The following is a 17,819-nucleotide window of genomic DNA, read 5'->3' on the forward strand; positions in this document are numbered from 1 at the left end:
TTAAGTTAGCAGGCTAACTAGGTTTAAAATATACCCATCCCTCGTGGTGATGTACATAAATAGAACCTGGAATATTATTTTTTCCACTGCATCAAATCATTAAGGAGCAAAACAGTGGGGCTTGTGGGGCAGGTGTGGCACTTCTATCCCACCCTCTCATCCTCTACATACAATGTTACCTGCTGAGTGAGTTATATAAAAGCAACAGCCTCACTGAAGGCACAGGATGAGGGCTATTTGCCCACTGCCCAGGCAGACTTCTCGGGTATTAGCGGGCCCAGTGCCCCTGAGAGCCTTCCATCTGGAGGCCTAACATGAGAGCGTCCTCATGGGCACTCTCCCATTCCACCCTCTCTCTCACTGCGGACAACCGACTGGACCAGAACTCAAAAACCTAGAACAAAGAGCAGCTAGTGGAGAGGTTCCCCTTGATCAGAGGCCTTGTCAAGTGTTCTTTGAATTTGGAGACTGGGAATGAAAGAGGAAAGGAGAGGCACAAAGAGTGGGGGTGGAGGCCTGCCTGCTGCTAGTGAACCCAGCCAGATGTGTCAGGCCCTGCCCTGTGAGTGGTCCCTCACCCTTACCCAACGTGTCTGTGTGGGAGGAGAGAAACAGAGGCCCAGAAAGCGGAGGCAATCTCTTCCGGGAGCTCAGGCAAAAGATGGGACGAGATGGGAAGTGGCTTGTCTGAGAGGATAGTTTAAAAAGCCAAAGGCTTGAATCTAGGGACTGGTTTGTTGAGTCATTTTCCCATGGCTAAACTTTGAAAGCAGTCATATCCTGTGGCCTTTGACTCAGCTTGCCCTCCTAGGTATGGGATAGCTGTCATGTCTCGTCCTCATGGGCACTCTGTAATGTGTATTATAAGCTCCAGTTGCTGATTGGGAAACTGAAGTTCAGAGACTTTAACTTCTCTGCCCCAAGTCATACACATCAATAGAGCCAGGACCTGAATCCAAGGCTTTCTAGTTCTGTGCACTTTAAAATTTTCTTCCTTCTGCATTCTTTAAAAAATGAAAAACATAGCTGTATGGTTTTTGGATATTAGTACAGTTCTTGAAAATTTGCAAAATATAGGGAAGTCTAATGAAAATAAAAATCAGTCTTCTCGCCACCTCAAAAGAGCCTCTGTTAAAGTTTTTTTCATTGCATATAATGATACTGAAAGTAAATGGTGCACATTTGCTTTGTTTCAGACACTGCTCTGCTCCTTTCTTGTGTCATTTATTCTCACAGCAAATCAGTAAGGTGGGTACTCTCAGTATCCTAATTTAACTGGTGAAAACACTCAATAAGCTCTTGCCTGAGTCTACACAGGTAATAAGTGACTTGAAACCCAGGAAAGTTAGCTTTAGAGCAAGGATTGTCATCCTCAGCACATTGGTATTTTGCAGCAGATAATTCCTTTTTGGGGAAGCCTGTCAATGGTAGACCCATTAGTAGCATCCCTGCCCTCATGAGGCCTAGCAGATGTCATTAACACACCCTCCACATACCCTGCCCCATGACCCAGAATGACTCTAGACATTGCCAGTAGCCCTCTGAGAAGGCAGACTCTCTCTGAGGAAGTGTTTTCAGTCCTGTGCTCCATGGGCCTTGTTTTATTGAAAATGCAGTTAATTTATGCTCCATTTAAAGTAGGAGGCATGGTGAGATTGCAGGCTATGAGGCCTTCCTGGAATGTCAATGGCTTTCTGGGTCATAGGATATTAGTTACTTCCAGAGCAAGCTCGGTAGTAGACTTGTGCACCTGGCTGGGAGAAGCCTGCAGTCGTCAGTGGAAAGAATAGCTTTGCTTCTCTTCCTCATTATCATGCCCCCCTACTACTCTCCCAGGCACACTCAGCCTTAACCAACTCAGATTTCAGGTATGAGTTTTACAGGGCAGCACTTATAAACTCAAGTATCAAAATGTGTTTGTGTCCTAAACAAGAATGTCTGTTGCAAATAATTGCGTGCTAATGAAGTATCAAAGTTTGCCAGTGACTTTTTTTTAAAAAAAGATTTATTTATTTATGTGAACAGAACTGGGGTACAGGCCAGAAATGTGGGGGGTGAGAGGATTCACCAGAGACAGAGTGGGGAGCAGAACAGGCAGACTGACTGAAATACACTGCTGAGGGGAGCAGTGGGCCAGTCAGGAGAAGTCTGCTGCACAATGTGGGTCACGTCGCTGGCTGGGGATCGAACTCATGCTGCAGTGGCTTTTACCTGTTGTGCCACCAGGGAGAGCCCAATTTTAAAAAGTTAATTAGAGTACACTTAGTGATATTTCCATAATTATTCTTCTTAACATGTCTTTTAAAAATTGTTTATTTTTATTGAGGTACCATTTGTTTACAACACTGTAATGACAGTAATCTATGATCTATATATTAATCATGTGAAATGGATGCAGATACATGTTCAACCATGTTTTCAGTAATTTCTGATTACATGTAGTTGCATAATTTTTGTCCATGACAAATACAGATGAGTGCAGATTCATATTTAACTTCCACTTTATGACTTGACGATTGCTTTCTTGGAAATCCCTGATGTGGACAGCGGTGCAGATCAAAATTGACTGAGTGTTGATGGAAATTCAATGTGAAACAGAAGATAAATGTTTTCGAGAACAAATGTTCTTAGTAGCTTCCTATCCACTGCTTATGCTCGGTTTTTAACGAATCCTTCACTTTCTTTCAAATTGTGGTAAATCATATCTGCTATACAGTTCTTTGTTTTGAGGGTAGTGAGTTTGGTCTTTACCTCCTCATCTCTTTCCTGTCTAAATCTCACTACTAGAGATGTTGATACTGAAATCAGAGTTGGAAATGAAACTGAATATTTACCTCCAAAACCACGTCTTACTTGGGCTTCACCTCACTGAGCACAAAGCACTGAACCCACAGCAGCTGTTTAAGAAGTGTTTGTTGGAGTAAATTAAGTTTGGTGAAGTGCAAATTCCCCCAGCTGAATTGTTTTCTTCAAAATTCCAGAGACACCATCCTGGGAAGAGGAGTGTGGCCATTGTAGGGGGTGGGGTTTCCCAGAGGCTCTCACTCCCTTCTGAGAAATCAGGCATTGAATGGAAATCAACTGAGGTAGCTGTTCCTCTCTGATTCTTGCAAAGAAATCTTCTGTAAGGGGTCGTTGACAAATCCAGGATACTTGAGGGCTTGGCCGGCCTGTAGGTAAAATTCATCTTTCCTTTGGAGATCCTCCTTCTGAACTGGGGTGAAGGGCTCATCCTCACCGTGCAGACTTACAGCCCTGCACACCTCCTCTTCCCCTTCCCCCCAAATGCTCTCAGGGTGAGCACTCTGCCAGGCGACAGTTAAATAAAAGTGTGTTGTTTATACAGATTACAAGGTCTTCCTATAAGATTTAGTTTATAGAGCTGAAATGAACTTAGAAGTCATCCAGCCCAACTTACTGATACTGTCAACATGGAGGTGGAGGTTCAGAGAGATTGATTTACTTACCGTCCTTGTGCTGATAGAAAAATAAGACTTGGTCTCTTGATTTGCTGTTCCATGCTTACTATCAGCATTGGTGCTCCAGCTGCAAAGCCCACTGTCAAACATGCAAGGGGAGGTGGAAAGTGAACATTCTAGGTAGAATGTTTCCATTATTCTAGCACTGGGGTAGTGGAAAGTGATAGGGCTGGCATCCATTTTAGTCTTCACACTCAATTAGATACAGGCCAGCTTTGCTGACTGTTTCTGTTGCCTTTGTAATGAGCAGACACAAATGCAGCAGCTTACAGTGACGGCATTTATTTTGCTACAACTCTGTTTTCTCTGCTTAGAGCCTTTCTAAGCTCTAAGCAAGGTATTGGCATCACTCTCTTCCTCCTTGGAGGCCTCAGGGATAGCCCCCTCCCCCCACCCCAAGTTCATTCAGGTGGCTGGCCTACTCGGGTTCCTGTAGCTGCAGGGCTGAGGTCATGTTTCCTTGGTGACTGTGAGCTCCTCACGCCCACCCACTGCATCTCAGAGCCAGCAAGACCACGTCGTTTCTCATTCACAAATCTCCCTCTGACTTCTGCCTCTTTTTATTTTAAAGAATTTATTTATTTGTTTTTTGCATAGAAGAACTGGTATATAGGCCAGAGGTGTGGGGGTATGAGAGGATTCTCAGAGACAGAGTAGGGAGAAGAACAGTTGGATTAACTGAAATACATGGCTAAGGGGAGCCTTGGGCGAGGCAGGAGAGGTCTGCTGTACAGTGTGGGTTAACTTCCTGGCCAGCGATTGAACTCAGGCTGCAGCAGTAATAGCAGTGAGACTTAACCCCGAGGCCCCCAACTTCTGCCTCTTTTCTCTGCCACCAGCCAGAGGAAGCTGTCTGTTTTAAGGATGCGTTAGATTGGGCCCACCTGAGTAATCCAAAATAATCTTCCTATTTTAGTGCTAGAGTCATGCGTGCAAGGTGGGCTAATGTAACCAGGTCACAAGTTGCAGGAATGAGGTTGTGGACGTGTGTGCGCCGCTCTGCCTGCTTACACACACGTTTCCTCTCAGTAATGGCTAGCGCATCCTACCAGGCCAAGGGGAGTCACTGACACATCGTTGCAAGCCTGCCTCTTCTTAGATCCTGGGGATCATGCTCAGAATAAAAGATCTGAGCTCACATGGGTCCTTGAACACGGTGTGCCTGCTACTTTGGGAACCACCTCTCGTACAGTGGACTCTCCCCTGTCTAGAGGACTCTGCACCTTGGAGTTACCTGCCTAACCGTGCCTGTCATCTACCTGGGGCAGATTGAGGGAGTGAGACAGGGGTCCCACACCTACCTTTTTAAAATGAGGTCTTTTTGAGATATTATTTACTTACCCCGACATTTACACAGTGTTAAGTGTACAATTCAGTGATTGTTAAGTTTACAACCATCATCATAACCCATCAGAGCATCACCACCCAGAGCCGGCCCCCGTGGCCACAGGCCTGCCTGTTGCATGGCTCCTGGGGCGCCACCACATGTTCTCCGCCATCGAGGGTCCCCTCCAAGAACTCAGCCACAGAAGTGGGTCTGTGTCAGGCCCCGGATACAGCTCTCCTCTAAGCCAGGCAGCGCTTAGGGAATGTCTTCTCAGGGAGAGAAAAACTCCCAGTCAGGAGCACATTGCTTATCGAGCACATTGTGGGGACATCCTGCCTCTATCTTGTGGTGGGGTGTCCGAGTGCAGTGGCCACTGCCCTGGGGAGCAGGACAGTTGGTGAGTGAGTCAGACTCCTCTCCTGATTTCTGCCTTCTCTGTTTTATTATTATAATTTTTTAAAAGATTTATTTATTTATGCATACAGAACTGGGGTACAGGCCAGAGGGGCAGGGACAGTGAGAGGACTCACCAGAGACAGAGTGGGGAGCAGAACAGGCCGACTGACCAAGCACACTGCCGAGAGGAGCAGCGGGCGGGTCAGGAGAGGTCTGCCACACCATGTGGATCACCTCCGGGGCGAGGATCGAACTTGCACTGAAGCAGCTGCAGCTGGCTTGCAGTGCTGCATCCTAACCCGTTGCACCACCAGGGAGCTCCAGCTTTCTGCCCGCTCTTAGGGAAACAGTGATGAGTGAATTCATGAAAATGGGTGAAGGATCTGAACAAGTGTTTCTCCCAGCATACATATTCAGCTGTACCTTATAGTTTTACGTAGATATTTAATTGGAATTTTACTCATTCATTGATTTCTACCTTACCCAAGTTTTTCTTTCCCCGCCCCCATTCAAGACCTCAAACCTAGGTGTCATCCCTGTCCCTTACTCCATTTCACATCAGCAAATCTTGGCTTGTTTGCCAAAATATTTCAATATCCATCTCTCTCTCTCTCTCTCTCTCTTTTTTTTTTCACTTATGCTGCTACCACCCTGGTCTAAGATACCATCCTCTCTTCCATCATCGCTGCACTGACCTCCTGACTGGTCTTCCCGGTTGGTAGTCTCAGCCACTGAAGTTGACTTTAAAACAAATTGGGTCATATGCGTGTCATTCCTTCACTTAAAACCTGTATGGATTTCATTACGATGACAGGATCACGCAGCCCGATGGTGCCATGTGCCAGCTGACCCTGCCTCTTCTGGCATCGGGAACCACTTTCTTCCTCTCACAGACTCCGGCCACAGTACAAGCTCATTCCCGCCCAGCATCCTTGCATTTGTGCCTCCTACCTAGAGTGTTATTTTGATTTTCCCACCACTGGCTTCTAGTTTTTGGGGTTTGAGTTCCAGTGTTGCTTTTCAAAGAAGCATTCTTTTTTAAAGATTTATTTTTTACATACAAGAGCTGGATGTAGGCCAGAGGTGTGGGGCGTGAGAAGATTCACCAGAGACTGAGTGGAGAGCAGAACAGGCAGATTTACTGAAATACACTGCTGAGGGGAACAACAGGTGAGACAGGAGAGGTCTGCTGTGCCCTGTGGGTCAGCTTGTGTATAGTAGCTGCATATAGCTTTATAGTGCTGAGATTTAACCCCTTGTGCCACCAGGGAGCCCCCCAGAGTAGCCTTCTCTGACCGCTCTGTCTGAAGTAAGCTGAAACCGGTCAGGGTGCTTTCTATGCCAGGTTACCAGAAAGTCAAAGTGGCTGAAGCCATAAAGGAACAAACTGCTTCTTTCATAAGAAACCTGGAAGCGGCTGTGCTATGGCACCACGGTGTCAGGGCACAGGTGGGCTATTTGTGGGTCTCCCTTGGCCTCTCAGATACTGGGAGCACTCTGACTTTGTCACATGGTTGTGCATGAGGTGAGGGGGAGGGCAGGAGGCCCAGAGAGCGCTCCCCACATGCTTCTTCATCAAGAAACAATTTCTCAAGCTCCCCCCAACCCCCTGCTAGAAGTGGAGGAGGTGGATGTGACCACCTTTAGCTGCAAGGGATGGTGGGAAGTGATTTTCTTGCCTCTTGAGCAAGAGGAGGAATATTTTTATATATGGGAAGGAAAGAGAAAAGGGCATTTAGAGAAAATTCTGGGCCCAGGAGTCTCAGATGTTGTTGGGGGGGAAGGGGGTGGCTGTGTTTTCACTGCAGGTGTGAGGCTTTTTTGCAATTATTCAAAGCTATCCAATGGAAATAATTTAAGAAGAATAGATTCTATATGCTTTTGAGAAAGAACGTTAATCCAGCTATATTATGTGTTTTAATTTAGGGCATAGAAAAGTGTTTTATCTGACAAATATGATTACGCAGGCCCCTACACCAAAGCTGTTCACACTTAGCAAAGCTCAGTTGTGTGAGTAAGGGTAGTATTATGTAATATGTGATAAAATATGGTTACTAAAATTTGCTTGTCACATGACTTAAAAATACTTTTATGGGTACAGTAGTAAGTGTTCATTTTTGAAGCATGTGCTACGTGCCAGGCACAAAACTAGGTGCTTATAGATCTGCTCAAGGATAACAACACTTCCTGTGTACTTTCTTCATACTAGGAAGATTTGTTTTAGTGCCTGTGCATAGATGATCTATATGCATATATAATCAAAGGAGGTAGAAATTAATTACTCTCCTTTTACAGATAAGAAAATGAACTCAAGAGGGTTGGAGAACTTGGCCTAGATCCCACAACCAGTTAGGGAGAGACAGAGGTAGGAGTCACTCTTCAGCTCTCTGACATCAAAGCCATTTCAGTATCTCTATTTGTGAAGTGAAAAATACATGTGTTTCAGCAGAAGATTGTATTCTGGGTGTAGGATGGTCAGACCAAGCTAGTAAAAATACAAGATACCAGGACCTCAAGGCGTTAAGTTACAGCACTGTGAAGCTTCAGCAGCCACTGCAGCGTGGGTTCAATCCCCAGCCAGGGACATGACCACATGGTGCAACAGACCTCCCACTGCTCCCCTCAGCAGTATATTTCAATTTATCTGCCTGTTCTGCCTCCTACTCTGTCTCCGACGAATCCCCTCCCCCTCTCTCCCCACACCTCTAGCCTATACCCCAGCCCTTGTAAATAAATGAAATCAATCTTTAAAGAAAACTACAAGACACCACTTGAATATTGTATGGGATATTACATGAGACATATATGCTAAATCATTGTTGTTTTTCCAAAGTTCTCATTTAACTGGACAGCGTGGATGGCTCTGGCATCCTCTCCGGTGGCACGAGATGGGAACACGTCCAGCCCTCTCTGGTCCTCCCACACCCCTACAGGCATGCTGGTGGCTGTTTGAATCTTACATGGTTCTCTAATACCCTGTTCACTGTCCAAAATGGAGCCCCAGCTCAGGGCCAGAAAGCAAGGTAGTTACTCAGGAAGCTTCTGAAGAGCTTGTGTAGCCTCTCAAGAGTCTTGTCAGTTCAGTTCAGGACTGGCTGCCGTGTAAGCCCAGCCTTTTGGCGGGGCGTGCTGCTGAATGTTTGGCCATTGACTGTGGCATGACAGAACCCTGACCTGTGGTGTTTATCAGCTTCCCTAGGCTGGATGTACCTTCCATGGCTGACGCTTGATGCTCACATGATGTCACTGAATGAATCTGGAGTCGGTAGGAAATGTGTACAGCCTTGCTCTGGGGAGGCGAGCAAGCCTGGGCCCCACCTGCCACTGTCCTAGCACTTCTCCCATTCACATGTTGGTCAGCAGTTAACCGAACCATGAAAGGTTTACGGGAACATATCTACCACCAAGGATTTTCTAAATGGAAACTAATAAAATGTTTTAAGAGAATTAATTTCTTACTTGGGATTACACCATTGGTACAACTTTAACGTCCTTCAAAGTGTTCCACCTTCCTGCTGCTGCATTTATTTATTTATTTATTTATTTATTGTTTAAAGATATATTTGTGCATACATGACTGGGGTACAGGCCAGAGATGCAGGGGCAATGAGAGGATTCATCAGAGTCAGAGTGGGAGCAGAACAGGCAGAGTGATGAAGTACACTGCTGAGGGGAGCAGCAGGCAAGACAGGAGAGGTCTGATGCGCCACGTGGGTCACCTCCCTTGCTGGGATGGGTGTGTCCAACTTGTGCTGAAGCAGCTTCATTTAGCTTCGAACTGTTGTGCTTTAACTTTTTGTGCCACCAGGGATGGTCCCTGCTGCATTGAAAAGGCTGCCGTTAATCATCTGCCATATTGAATTTCCAGTGCTCGCATACTCTGTATTCTGAAGAAAGGCTGTACCTCCAGATCAACAAGTCCATTGTGTTTCTGATGCTAAGGCTCTGTGCTGTGGATGGTGGGAGTGATTTTTCTTCTCCAAATGTTCCCTGTCACATATTTCCGAGCCAGCACATTGAACAGATGTATCTGTGGGTAGGCAAGAGGCTGTGAAAAGAGACTTGATATTCCTGAGTTTGAGAAATCAAGACTTACTGCGGTACAGCAAGTTTGACTGCGCTCAGATCCAGCCCTTTGTGGCCCCCTGAGCAAGCACCCCAAGTGGCAGCAAAGAGCACAGACTTCATAGGGAAGCTGTCTTGGGTGACTGACTGCTTTTCCTCCCATACGTCCATGACTGTGGGGTGGAGCTTGAGATTTTGGCATTTGTGAAACAGGGCAAATACTATTAACTAGAAGGGCTGTGTATATGCCCTTCTAGGCACATAGTAAACACAAGGTAAGTGTCAACTCTTGGTAATTTTACTGTTATAACCTCTATCATTGTAATCTTACTACTCATTAGTAGTCTATAGGTCTGCTTAGTTCCAGCAGAAACTTCCCACTATACAAGCAATGTTCTTTCAATGAAATCATATACACATTTAACATTACACATAGTTTTGTATACTTTATTACATTTTTTTTTTTAAGATTTATTTATTTATACATACAGAACTGGGGTACAGGCCAGAGGAGCAGGGGTGGTGAGAGGCTTCACCAGAGACAGAGTGGGGAGCAAAACAGGCAGATCAATGAAGTACACTGCTGAGGGGAGCAGCGGGCGCATCAGGAGAGGTCTGCCACACCATGTGGTCACCTCCGCGGCAGGCGGGAATCGAACTCATGCAGAAGCGGCTTTAGATTCTCAGTGCTGTGCATTAACCCGCTGCGCCACCAGGGAGGGCCTACTTTATTACATTTTAAAATAAATCTCAGAAATAAGTCCTTAACAGCAGTCTTCCTACATTGTGAGAATGTCTGTGAATCTTTTTTTAAAAAAAGATTTATTTTTTTTATTTATGCATATAAGAGCTGGGTATGGGCCAGAGGTAAAGGGAGGTAAGAGGATTCACCAGAGACGAGTGTGGAGCAGAACAGGCCAATCCACTGAAATACACTGCTGAGGGGAGCAGCTGGGAGACAGGAGAGGTCTTCTGTGCGTTGTGGGTTAGCTCCCAGGCTGGGGGTACGGGAGGGGGTTAGGGGGAAATAGGGGGGGATCGAACTCCTAATGGCAGTGATTGCCTTCATAGTGCTAGTGCTGAAACTTAACTCCCTGTGCCACCAGGTAGGCCCTGTCTGTGAATCTTTTTAATTTCAGGAAGGAAAAACATGATTCTTTAGGGTTTTTCTTGAGTCTGGAATCTACTCAGCCATCAGTATACTTAGCCAAGAATAGCCCTGGGCAGAGTCATGAGGTGACAAGGTTTGTCATTTGTGCCTCTCTGTTCTTCATTATGGACCTCTCATTAGTTTCCAATTATTGATTACTTCTAGCCACCAAAGTATGGCTTTCAAAAAGCGATAGCAAAATCAAGCACATATACATACATACTCCCAAGGAATTAATCCTTGGGGAAGCCCGTTGACCAGTGTACCAGCCTGACAGTAAAAAGGCTGTTTTGCTTTGCCTTATTTTCCAGTACTAGACATATTTCTTATGAACGTATTTTTCCATTTCTTTATTCATTGAACCTTTGTGAATATCTGTATGCCCCAGGGCTGTGGAGATAAAGACACAGTGTCTCTCCTTAAGGAACTCATAACCAAATGAGGGAAACAAACATTCACAATATTCCAGTACAAAGTAATAAGGCAAATTCCCCTCCCCGGCTCCCCATTGCCCCCTCACCGCCTCAGTGCTCCTGCCATTCCCTAGTTCCATCCATGACAACCCATCACCATTTCCTCACCTACATTTGTAAACATCTCTTAGGGCCTGATGAGTGATCGCTCTGAAGTGGCACACAGATAGAGATCTATGTTAATAAGGGCCTTCACTACTCAACAAGGGGATATGTCAGTCTTCGAGCTGATTAGGGAGAGACAGATTGAGCTGAAAAGAAATGAAGTCTTTACTGGCTCCTAAAACTAACTGCGTATGCATGACCCTCACATAATTACTAATGCAGCTGTTCTTGTCTTTCAAAACCCTACTGTGGAAATTTCTGTTTCCAGATTATAACATGACTGACTTTTTTTCCTGGGAGTGGGGTGCAGGAGTCTGTCTGGGGACACCTGCACGACCTTCACCCTCTCATCAATGAGAGTTCTGTTTCATGTAGCAGTTGACCTGAGCGTTGCTCTTCTCTGGAGTCAGGTTTTCCTCCATCTCCATGGTCACCGGTGTTTCTGCTTCCTGAGAATAGACAGTGGTGGCAGAGCCTGCCTGCAGTTCTCTCAGCGGAGCCACACAGAGGCGGAATCGTGTATTTCAGGTCTGTCCGTATGGATTCAGTTCAGTCAATATTTAATAAGCAGTTATTAATGTGAAGGACTTCAGTGGAAGCTGTGAGCATGGAAAAGGGAATTGTCCTCCAAGTTGAGGGGGGACAGAAATGGAGAGATCCTAAAGCAGTGATTCTTAATCTTGACTGCACATAGGATCACTGGGGAACTCTAGAACACCCCAGCTACACTCCGGACCAGGGAAGTCTGACTTCCTGGGGAAGGGACCCAGGCATCGATGGTTTTTGAAAGCTCCCTGGTATTGAGCAATGTGTTGCTAAGCTAGAGAACCATTACACTAAAGGCAAAGAAAGTTGGAAAAAGCTGCTGTGTAGGGCTCACAAGTGCTGTAGGAACAGGATTCCACAGTGGTTCTGGAGAGGTTTATGTCTGTATTCCTGTCTGACCATATTTCAGGCCCCGGATGCGGAAGATGGGGACATTTAGGTCAACTTGATTGTAGGGTATTTAGGGACTCGACTCTGGATGAATGAATTGTCTGCGGGAAACTGTCTCTAAAGGGAAAAGGCCCAAATTCATTCCACATTGCTCTCTCTTTCTCTCTCTCGGAATTTTTGCTTCTCCCTTGTGTTCATCCTCCAAGCCCCCAGCCCCCAGCCCGCAGCTCAACCTCACCTCCCTTATGAAATCTTGCCTTTTCTGCCCTCGTCCCCAGGAAACCTGGTCCCTATTTTTCTCTGCCAGTTAGCTCCTTGTCTGTATTTGACTTTGTTTTCTTACATTTCTTCTAGGAAAAAAATGAATACAAAAATGAGAAATTTCTAGAATGAGTTACAATGTGGCAGACTGCTTGATCATTTAGACATTGACCCTCTTAGGGTCTGACTTTGTCTCCCTGGCACCTAGTGGAGTTTCTTGGTTTACTGAGTGAATTAACAGTCGCAGCAATTTGGGGGCGAGTCAGCCATCAGCAAGGGACCTAGATGCAAGTCCTTCCCCGCCCCTCTGGGCCCTTGGAGGCTGGGGAAATGGGCAGAAATGTTCTTGGCGGAGGTAACTGGAGAAACGCCGCGAGGCAGCCTCCTCCAAGCTCAGTGGTAGCGGTGAATTTAGTTTTACTTCAGAGTTTTGCCATGAGAGGAAGAGAGACAGAGGGAAGGTCACAGGTTTTGAAGAATGTGTACTGACTACTGAAAAGTGCCTGTGCTAACGACCTTGGTGTTATTAGGCCATGGACATCACCCCAAATTTAAAACACTGCTTTCTGTCTGGAAAAACTGCTGTTTTATTTTAAAATTTGCAAAACAATGTGAAAATGTTTTTTCGCCTATAGGTTTTGCTAATATGAATGTGAAAAGGTGATCTCAGTTTTGTAAGCATGAGAGTCATATAACCCAGACTTGGGGGGACAATGCTGATTTTAGATCTTATGTGCTGTGTTCAGACTGTATCCAGTTTTTTGTGTGGAAAAGTATGTTTGCTGTTCTCATGATAAACTATCAGTTAGACAAGCTTAGAGGTTTCTTGGTAGTCTGAGTGTCTAATTATATTTCTCTTGGTGAACTAAGCAGGGCTTTGTCTTAACTGAACAAAAATACTTGAAGGTAACATGCACTTGGCATTTAGTTCATTATCCTGAGCACCAGATTTTTCTTGAGTGTGGTCTCTTAGTGAGGACAGTCTATATTAGCACCCCTTTCCCTACCACAATTTAGTATAAAAATCCCTCAAGAAACAATGGGTCATTAAGAACTGCTCTGTAATCCTATCTTTAAAATTTCAGAAATACCTCTGGCGTGGTGTAGCCACAGGGCTCAGCACCAGGGACACCGGCCGGGCCAGGGCTTGATGCCGGCAGCCGCCATGGTGTACAGTTCAGCTGTTGCGCTTTCTCTTCCTGTTTAACAGGTTCAGACCCAATTCAATCTTAATAATCCCAATGCCATTGAAGTCACCTCAATTCTAATAGAATGGCCCACAATGACCCAATCTTTGTACATATTAAAATGTGTGTTTGTTTTTCTTGTGGAACAGCATGCCAAAAAAGTTAAAGGCTAAACTTGATAATATTCTTTTATAGCTAAAGAAGACCAAGGGCTAAAATGTCACCGAGTAATAGCTCTATTCAGTTGTTCTCAATCCTGGGACTGACAGAAGTTTCTAATAATCTGGTTATATTTTTTAGAAGTTAACTTGTATGTGCTTTGGCAAACATTTCTTTTTTTTTAAGTATAGTTTATTTTTGCATCATTTTGTGCCTTTTCCCATCTCAGTTGTAATCCCCGTGGGCTTCCCATCACCAAATTACCCATGTGCCATCACCATAGTCCAGTGCACTTCCTTCCCCCCACCGTTTTTGATCCCATTCCCCACCCCACCCCGCAAAATGTCTCTGGTATATAGTTGTTTGTTATTAATATTATTTTCTCCCCTGGTCCTTTATACTCCTGCTATGAGAGAAACCACCCGTATTTCACCTTTTCTTTCTGGCTTATTTCACTAAGCCTGATCTTTACAAGCATTTCATTTTATGAAACCGTAAGAACAGAACAGCCTCGAACCATGTCATGGGCAGGTTGCAAGTGATTTGTACATGAACGAACAGCTTTGGAAGCTGTTTCAGGTGTCATTAAATTTGGAGCTACTTTGGCCCATGTGGAAATGTTATTGCTCTGGGTGCCTCCATTATGTTTTGTAATGGACATTCTACAGTAAGGACCTAGTCCTGCCCAGTAGTCAGGCAGGTTGTAGTCACAGTCTTGTAAGCTATTTCCACAGCACATGTCTGTGTGTTTCGCTCTGTGTTTTCCTCTCTTGCAGCTTTAGTTGAGTGTTAGGCATTCAGGAACATCTCCCAAGATTTCAGCAGCTCTGCAGTGGCCACTTTTGAGCTTCCCAGCCCTCTGTGATTCCTAAGGAGTGAAGGGAGCACTCAGATTTAGGAGTGGGGGTTGGTGTGAGTTCTAGGCCTGGGCTCCGGGTCAACAGAGGGGGAGGTGGGAGAGATTCAGAGCGGGAGCAGCAAGAGCAGCTCCGAAACTGAAAGAGATACAGGGCCAGAGCTTTCTCAGTATGGTAGTCATGACTTATTGCCAGTGCTCCAGTCCCATTGGCTGACCTGTGCCCACCCGCCTCACCATCCCATCACAGTTAGCCTGGGGGTCACACTCTCTAACAGCATTTTAACAGGAAGCCTCCTTCTTCTTTCCTTATCCAGAACTAAAAGGGAAAAGGTGAATATGGTTTTTGCTCACAGAATGGAAGACAGCCAGCTGCCTTTGGTCATTCCCACCCTTCTAGTGCCGCCCCCAAACCACAGCTGCCCTGAAGCAGGCACACCCCTGCCCAGCCAGGACCTGACGGAACCTAATGCACAGCGCGGCTGGGTGGGCAACGCGACAGGCCCGCAGCTCGCACCGAGACCCGGGGAGGTGGCCGCAGCCAGCATCTTCTTCGGGACCCTGTGGTTGTTTTCCATCTTTGGCAATTCTCTGGTTTGTCTGGTCATCCACAGGAGCCGGAGGACTCAGTCCACCACCAACTACTTCGTGGTCTCCATGGCGTGTGCCGACCTCCTCCTCAGCGTAGCCAGCACGCCTTTTGTCCTGCTCCAGTTCGCCGCCGGCCGGTGGACGCTCGGCAGCGCCATGTGCAAAGTCGTGCGCTATTTCCAGTATGTCACCCCCGGCGTGCAGATCTATGTGCTGCTGTCCATCTGCATAGATCGCTTCTATACCATCGTCTATCCGCTGAGCTTCAAGGTGTCCAGGGAGAAGGCCAAGAAGATGATTGCCGCATCGTGGGTCTTCGATGCGGCATTTGTGACCCCTGTGTTCTTCTTCTACGGCTCCAGCTGGGGCCGCCACTGTAACTATTTCCTCCCGGCCTCGTGGGAGGCGACCGCCTACACCATCGTCCACTTCTCTGTGGGCTTTGTGATTCCATCGGTCCTCATCATCTTATTTTACCAGAAGGTCATAAAGTATATCTGGAGAATAGGCACTGACGGCCGAACAGTGAGGAGGACAATGAACATTGTCCCCAGGACAAAAGTGAAAACGATCAAGATGTTCCTCATTTTAAATCTCTTGTTTTTGCTCTCCTGGCTGCCTTTTCATGTAGCTCAGCTGTGGCACCCACATGAACGGGACTATAAGAAAAGTTCTCTTGTTTTCACAGCAATCACATGGATTTCCTTTAGTTCTTCAGCGTCTAAACCTACTCTGTATTCAATTTATAATGCAAATTTTAGGAGAGGAATGAAAGAGACTTTTTGCATGTCCTCGATGAAATGTTACCGAAGCAATGCCTATACAATCACAACCAGTTCAAGGATGGCCAAAAAAAACTATGTTGGCATCTCAGAAATCCCTCCCATGGCCAAAAGTATAACCAAAGACTCCATCTATGATTCATTTGATAGAGAAGCCAAGGAAAAAAAGCTTGCTTGGCCCATTAACTCGAATCCACCAAATACTTTTGTCTAATTCCTGGGAATCCTTTCAGTTAATGTTATGTGCCAGAGATTAAAAAGCTTTAACTATGAAAACAGAAGCTATCTATATGTATTCTATTTTTTGAGGGAAACGTTTTATTTTGTAAAGTACATTCACTTACTGATTATATATATATTTTTTAAAGATTTATTTATTTGTACATACAGAGCTGGGGTACAGGCCAGAGGCTCAGGGGTGGCGAGAGGCTTCACCAGTGAAGTGGGGAGCAGACAGGCAGATCTATGAAGTACAGCGCTGAGGGGAGCAGCGGGCGGGTCAGGAGAGGTCTGCCACGCCATGTGGTCACCTCCGGGGCAGGCAGGAATTGAACTCTTGCGGAAGTGGCTTTAGCTTCTCAGTGCAGTGCTTTAACCCGCTGCGCCAGCAGGAAGGGCCCTGATTATAGTTTTTATGGGGCTTGTTTATGGGTTGCTTTTTAGGGGGAACCTTGACCTTGAGCCGGCCCCTTTTGCTCTATTAGTTGACGTGCATAAACAAGGACCTGCTTTCTGATCTTTTATATACCACTAGGTCAAGTAAGCATAAACCATGCACACAGGCTTATTAATGATTCTTTTTTAAAAAAAGATTTATTTATGCATACAAGAACTGGAGTACAGGCCAGAGGTGTAGGGGGATGAGAGAACTCACCAGAGACATAGTGAGGAGCAGAACAGGCAGATCCAGTGAAACACACTGCTGAGGGGAGCAGCGGGCAAGACAGGAGAGGTCTGCTGCGCTGTGTGGATCACCTCCCTGGCCAGGGATTGAACTCAGTGCTGCAGTAGCTGGAGATAGCTTCATAGTGCTGCACTTTAACCCCTTGCATCACCAGGGAGACCCCTAATGATTATTGTTAATAGAAGAATCTTCTATTTTCCTATTAATGATTCAACTTACTTTTCTTGTTTTCTTTCCTCCTTCCCCATGCTGAAATTTTATGACTATGGCCCTTACGTTCCAAATGAAATCCCGTGTCACACATTTCAGAGACTTGTGTTTCTCCTACTAAGCAACATTTTACCAGAGTTAGTAATATATACAATTTTATATTACCTTCTTCTTAGTAGCCATCTGAATTCCGGCCTAGATCTGCTGTGGACAAGAACTCTGTTTGCTGGACTGTACTAGAACCTGCTGGGCAAGAATTTTAATCAGGACAAGAATTCTTATAGTTGCCTATTTCTTCTTGCTCTCTCTCTTACTGAGCTCCATCTGTCGACTTAACTACCTATCTATCCGCTCTCTATCTCTCACTCTTCCTATTTCAACTCCCTTAACTGAAGAAACTGACAATACTTGAAAAATGTGAAATCAATGCGATGTTTTCCTCACATCTGTGTCTCATCGAGTCTGTGCTGAGAACACTTCCCTTTTTTGATTTATATCCAAGCAAGTAAGCAGGTGCCTTTGCTAGACAAGCCCAGAAAATGCCACTGAGAGAAATGACATGACATTTCTCTGTGCTCTGCAATTTAGATAGACTTTGGCTACCTTCTCCCTAATACCCAGATAGTGAGGGGCAGGAACATCTTTTTTTCTTCTGGAGACTCAGACATGAGACCATTTCTCCAGCCAGAACCTGCTCTACCTCATCTCTCTCAGGTCATATTATTTATCCTGGCCAAGTTCAAACTCTTCTATGTCTGTGATTTAGTTCCCAAATCTCAATCTTTTCAAATATAGGACTAGCACATTGAAAAGAAGATATAGTCATGCATTTTCACACCCTAGTTAGCCAGAGTTGCAAATAGTGGCTATAGTTGTTTAGCAATTTTACAGGTATTATCTCATTTTATCCTCTCAAACATTCCGTAATATATTCACAG

General features: G+C 45.4%; 1 protein-coding gene across 2 annotated transcripts in view; it reads left to right on the forward strand.

Moving 5' to 3' along the window:
* The window catches only part of GPR19 (G protein-coupled receptor 19), a 30,041-nt gene extending 13,928 nt beyond the window's left edge, over positions 1 to 16,113 (forward strand). The window contains exon 4 of one of the 2 annotated variants that reach the window (XM_004693267.2): positions 14,712 to 16,109. In XM_004693267.2, the coding sequence (XP_004693324.1) occupies positions 14,734 to 15,981 (1,248 nt within the window). In that variant the 5' untranslated portion in view covers positions 14,712 to 14,733 and the 3' untranslated portion in view covers positions 15,982 to 16,109. Of the gene's footprint in view, positions 1 to 14,711 lie in introns of both variants that reach the window. The other variant, XM_004693266.2, reaches the window with a different exon arrangement.
* Positions 16,114 to 17,819: the final 1,706 nt, after the last annotated feature.

The sequence above is a fragment of the Condylura cristata genome, unplaced genomic scaffold (assembly GCF_000260355.1).
Source record: "Condylura cristata isolate star-nosed mole 26May11 unplaced genomic scaffold, ConCri1.0 scaffold00036, whole genome shotgun sequence".
NCBI lineage: Eukaryota > Metazoa > Chordata > Mammalia > Eulipotyphla > Talpidae > Condylura > Condylura cristata.